At 39.4% G+C, this 2,447-nt stretch overlaps 1 protein-coding gene across 1 annotated transcript in view; it reads right to left on the reverse strand.

Moving 5' to 3' along the window:
• Positions 1–2,447, reverse strand: part of LOC119590545 — a gene marked incomplete in the record, with an annotated part of 26,970 nt that overhangs the window by 20,745 nt on the left and 3,778 nt on the right. The window contains 2 exon segments of the mRNA XM_037939202.1: positions 1,485–1,636; positions 1,821–2,183. Coding sequence (XP_037795130.1) covers positions 1,485–1,636; positions 1,821–2,183 — 515 coding nt within the window.

Below are 2,447 nucleotides of genomic sequence, written 5' to 3' on the forward strand. Positions count from 1 at the left end.
TAAAATAAGGCCTTCAGAATAATCCATTGCGTTCTATGAGGACCGTATGACGTGATTTTATCTGTTCTTTGTACGTCAATATGTCTATTGATACAAAGCATAATGTCCTAAATATCTTGGAAGATATACTGAAGATATGAGTACCAACATTAACAATGGGACCTTAACAAAATTTACCTTATGGAAACTTCTGATTTGATTAACCTATAAAGTCCCTTTTCACCCCTAGACCATATAAATTGCCAAAAGAATGTGTATGCAGTCACTCGATGGACCAAGCCATAACTCACCAAACTAGTGTCACATCACAAAGAAGCCTTTCCTCTACCAGAACTCACATAACATACTACAAACCCTTCTATCAAAAATAATAGGTGATCCTATATCCAAAACTGTACCTTAAATAATGGCTGTGTCACTAGTTAACATGCCACATGAAGTGTTAAATATATTGAAATGTTTTCTTCCACACAAAGAGAGCTACAACCACCACTCTTCCTATGCTAGGAACAGTAAGTCAATTAGATATCTATTAAGGCTATTAAAAGGCTGATACACATCTTCAGACATACTATGTTTCTAACTGACATTGTGTCAAGTAGCAAGATAATCAGCTAATAGTGATTCCTAAAGCATCTGTCCATCATACTTTGAGTAATAACACCAACACTAACAGATGGCTCTCTCATCCGCCAAAAATAAACTATGAGACAATTAATATAAACATTTTGTTTTGACTCACTGTTAACCAAAGCTTACCCATTCAAAATATACGTATACATTTATCTACAACAATAACGTACTTCCGAGCTTTTAAAGCAATATTGTTCATTAAATATCCGTATTTCAATGATGTCAAACCTCCCTTAACAACAAATCTTAACAATCACTTACCCACAGCACAATGCCTCCCTCCTAGTAATTTCAACAGATATCATGGCCTAATCTTTTAATCTTCCAAATATGTTTTTGTGACATTTCCACTTTTTACTTTCCAAATAATGCCACCGCAGGCAAATTCAGCAAAACCCGAACACTTTATCCTGGGAAGATCCAATTTTCCTGATATTCACTAGCACTTTCTTTTTTATCACATTTACAAACTTTCATATGTTTTCAATCACATCTGTAATCAGTTTCATATGGATGTTAATTCAGAAAATAAACTTCCTTTTTAGCTTTTTTCATCACATTATTTCACACTTTGCACTTTTACTTTGAATCACTTGCATTTCACTTTTCTTCTATTTTTTTCTTGTCACTTTTATAAATCTTTTTTTTTTCTGATTTGTTATTATTTCTCTTTTCCAAAAGAAATGCTATTCACCTCTAAAGCTTCTTTTCTTTCACTGAAGCTATATTCACTTAACACAAAGCATTTGTCTTTGTGTGTATGAGTAAAAGCAAGAGTGTGAGAATAAGCACTAATGTCAATGTTCAAGCATGGAGTGTACAAACAATAGAGTTGTGTAAAAATGTATTACCTTTCTGTTGATGGGGTTGAAATCTGGATCGTCATCGGAGTCCGACAAGTGGAAGTCTGGGTCCGAGTCTCCATACCCATCAGGTTCAATGTTCCCGTAGCGCTGGACTGACCGCGCTGCTCTGCGTGGGGTCTCTCTCTGTGGGATGACTTCTGGGAGGGAAGGGAAAGTTGTCAAACTTTATAGATGACGTACTGTATGCTTCATCTACCATTCTTTTTGAAAATGATAAGGAAATACATGTAAACCTCAAGAAATTCCATCCAGGTTTAGCCAGCTACATCCCAGTATTTATCACACATCCCTATCTCTGAGGCCAGCTTTCCCTATGCCTACCTCCACTACCAGGTGACATGCCTCCCGACATCCCAGAGCTTCGCCGCCGTCCTCTGCGCGCTACGTTACGGCGGCCGCTGGCAGGAGTTTCTCCCGCATCACTGTTTGTGGTGGACTCTGAGCTGTTGGTGTTCTCTCCATCCGTGCCTGAAGGCTTTTCACTGGAGTCTGTGTTGGCTGATACTTCTGTGTTTTGTACTGCGGGGTCTGGATCTGCAGGGGTGTGGTCTGTGGGCGTTATGTCCTCCTCCGGGGGGTCGATCTCCACACCAGTGGATGTTATTTCAGAGGTGGCTGCGTTTGACTCCTCCTGGCCCACTCCTTCTTGTGAATCTTGGTCATACTGGTTTTCCCCTGGGTCTCCTAAAGGAGAGAGGAAAAACACACCTGAATTTAACTGTGAATACATGTCATTTACCAACACCCTTTATCATTTATTAAAGGCAGTAATTTTTTCCATCTTTCTCTTCAGAAAATACTAATGATAATAATCTTATGCACAGCCTATATTAAGACACCCAAGGAAAAGTGAGAACGCCCATCCACTTCTCAATTGCACCACACGAGGCCCTTCCGCACCAAACCACACCACGTGTTCTGCCGTTTCAACTCCCAACCATCCTCGTT

Source organism: Penaeus monodon, chromosome 27 (assembly GCF_015228065.2).
Source record: "Penaeus monodon isolate SGIC_2016 chromosome 27, NSTDA_Pmon_1, whole genome shotgun sequence".
Classification (NCBI taxonomy): Eukaryota; Metazoa; Arthropoda; class Malacostraca; order Decapoda; family Penaeidae; genus Penaeus; species Penaeus monodon.